At 45.0% G+C, this 1,682-nt stretch overlaps 1 protein-coding gene across 1 annotated transcript; it reads right to left on the bottom strand.

Moving 5' to 3' along the window:
• Positions 1-349: 349 nt before the first annotated feature.
• On the bottom strand, positions 350-805 carry PPTG_20293 (hypothetical protein; the record flags this gene model as incomplete). The annotated part of the gene is made up of 2 exons (XM_008919002.1): positions 350-692; positions 732-805. Coding segments are annotated over 2 exons (305 nt in total), but the record flags the coding sequence as incomplete, so codon positions are not given.
• Between the last annotated feature and the right edge of the window lie 877 nt (positions 806-1,682).

The following is a 1,682-nucleotide window of genomic DNA, read 5'->3' as shown; positions in this document are numbered from 1 at the left end:
TCAAAACGTATCAACCTTATCGTGTGCAATATTCAGCTCATATATATTAAATTTCTTCTGAGCGGTGACGCGCTTTGGAAGACTTCCTAAAATACACATCAATTATACAAATGTATGCCCCATCTTCCTTCTGTTAGCCAACCCATCCATCGCCAAGTGCCTGTTGGATAAATTCATCCATTTCATCAACAGTAGTTCGAACGAAACGCATGCATGGTGCTCAATGTTCATGATTTCTCCTGATGACACCATATTCGACCCTGCGTCTCGAACGAAACGGCTGCAGCATTCATTTAAAAGGCACCAGTTCATCATGATACTCTAATATGCGGTAACGATAGCAGGACTGTTACGCTTGCCTAGGCTTGATGTCTTCCATTTGAGGTAGGTGAGGTGTTCGTACAAAAATGGGTGGGCGTAAAATAATTTCCACCCGCTGCAATGCCCTGCTACCCATTTAATCACTTAGCAATTCCCTTCCTTTTAGGCATATCTACAGTCGGTCCGAAGCGCCCTGGGTGCGTATGTAGAGGCGTTTCACCCATGAACGCCATGATCACGAATGCAGGAGGCATGCCTTTCCTTAATTGAGCATGCGCAGTCTCAAAGGTAGGAAAATCTTTGTGAGCCGCTTGGGCATCTCCACCAGTGAGCGATGTTAGTGCGTGCCAAAAGCCATCAGCAATCTCCCACTGCACAAAAGTAGTTATAATGAATTTATTGATACGCACCTCGGTCTCCTTGAAAGATTCACGCAGTGTGGCAATATCGGTCTGCGTCACTCGTCCTGCTTTTTTTGGGTAAGCTTTTCGGAATATTGAATTAAAGGTAAGGACTGGGATATCTTCCAGGCTTTCCTGCAGATGTTGGCATCCAAGCCAATATCACCAACGACATAACCGTTGTTCCAAAATCTGGCCAGATCTGTCTGTCCAAACATATTAACAAAAAGCAATGTCTTTCTTGTTTTGTAGAATTTCGGGTGCAGGGGCTGCTTCAAATACATGACGTTTTTCATAGCCCGCGCGAAGCAGAGGCACCACGTGCAGGGAGGTCGGTATCCCGACGTACTCGTGGTGGATAGGCTCCTTATCTGTCTTGCGGGGGCTCGGCATCCTCTGTCTCCTATAGAGTTACGTCTAACGCGTCGGTTGGTGAAGTATCTGTATGGTGAGTCGCAGACGCGGTGACGTGGTTAGTGTGCGGCGCCATAAGATCTGAAGTGCCCGAGTCTTTGTTGTTTTTGTAATGAATGGATTGGCGTTAGGGCGACGGCGGACGTGCCTAACGACGTCAGGGTATTTCAATGTGACGTCATTGGGATCATGCACTGGTGTGTAGAGGTCTATGCATTTACCTTGTTATATGTTGTGTGCGCTTAGCAAATTTGTATGTGTGATCCACCTTCTCTCTGTTAAAACTTATACCTGTTTGGATCTGATTAGACAGGGAGTCACCATCGTTTTTATGAACAGGAGATATGCAAACACACAAAACCTCACAGGATTTCACAAAGAGTGTTTAGGTCACACATTAATAGAAGACGGTAGCGGGTTAGACCTAGGGTTGTTTTGTAGCTTTTTATTCGTTTTTAGCTAAATGCGTACTTAACGGAACAAAGTTAATAACCGTTAAAAACAGCACACACAAGGGAAAATGGAACAGGCTGTTTTCGTAATTTT

This window comes from Phytophthora parasitica, assembly GCF_000247585.1.
Source record: "Phytophthora parasitica INRA-310 unplaced genomic scaffold supercont2.424, whole genome shotgun sequence".
Taxonomy (NCBI): domain Eukaryota; phylum Oomycota; class Peronosporomycetes; order Peronosporales; family Peronosporaceae; genus Phytophthora; species Phytophthora nicotianae.
This window is presented reverse-complemented; position numbering and strand designations above follow the sequence as displayed.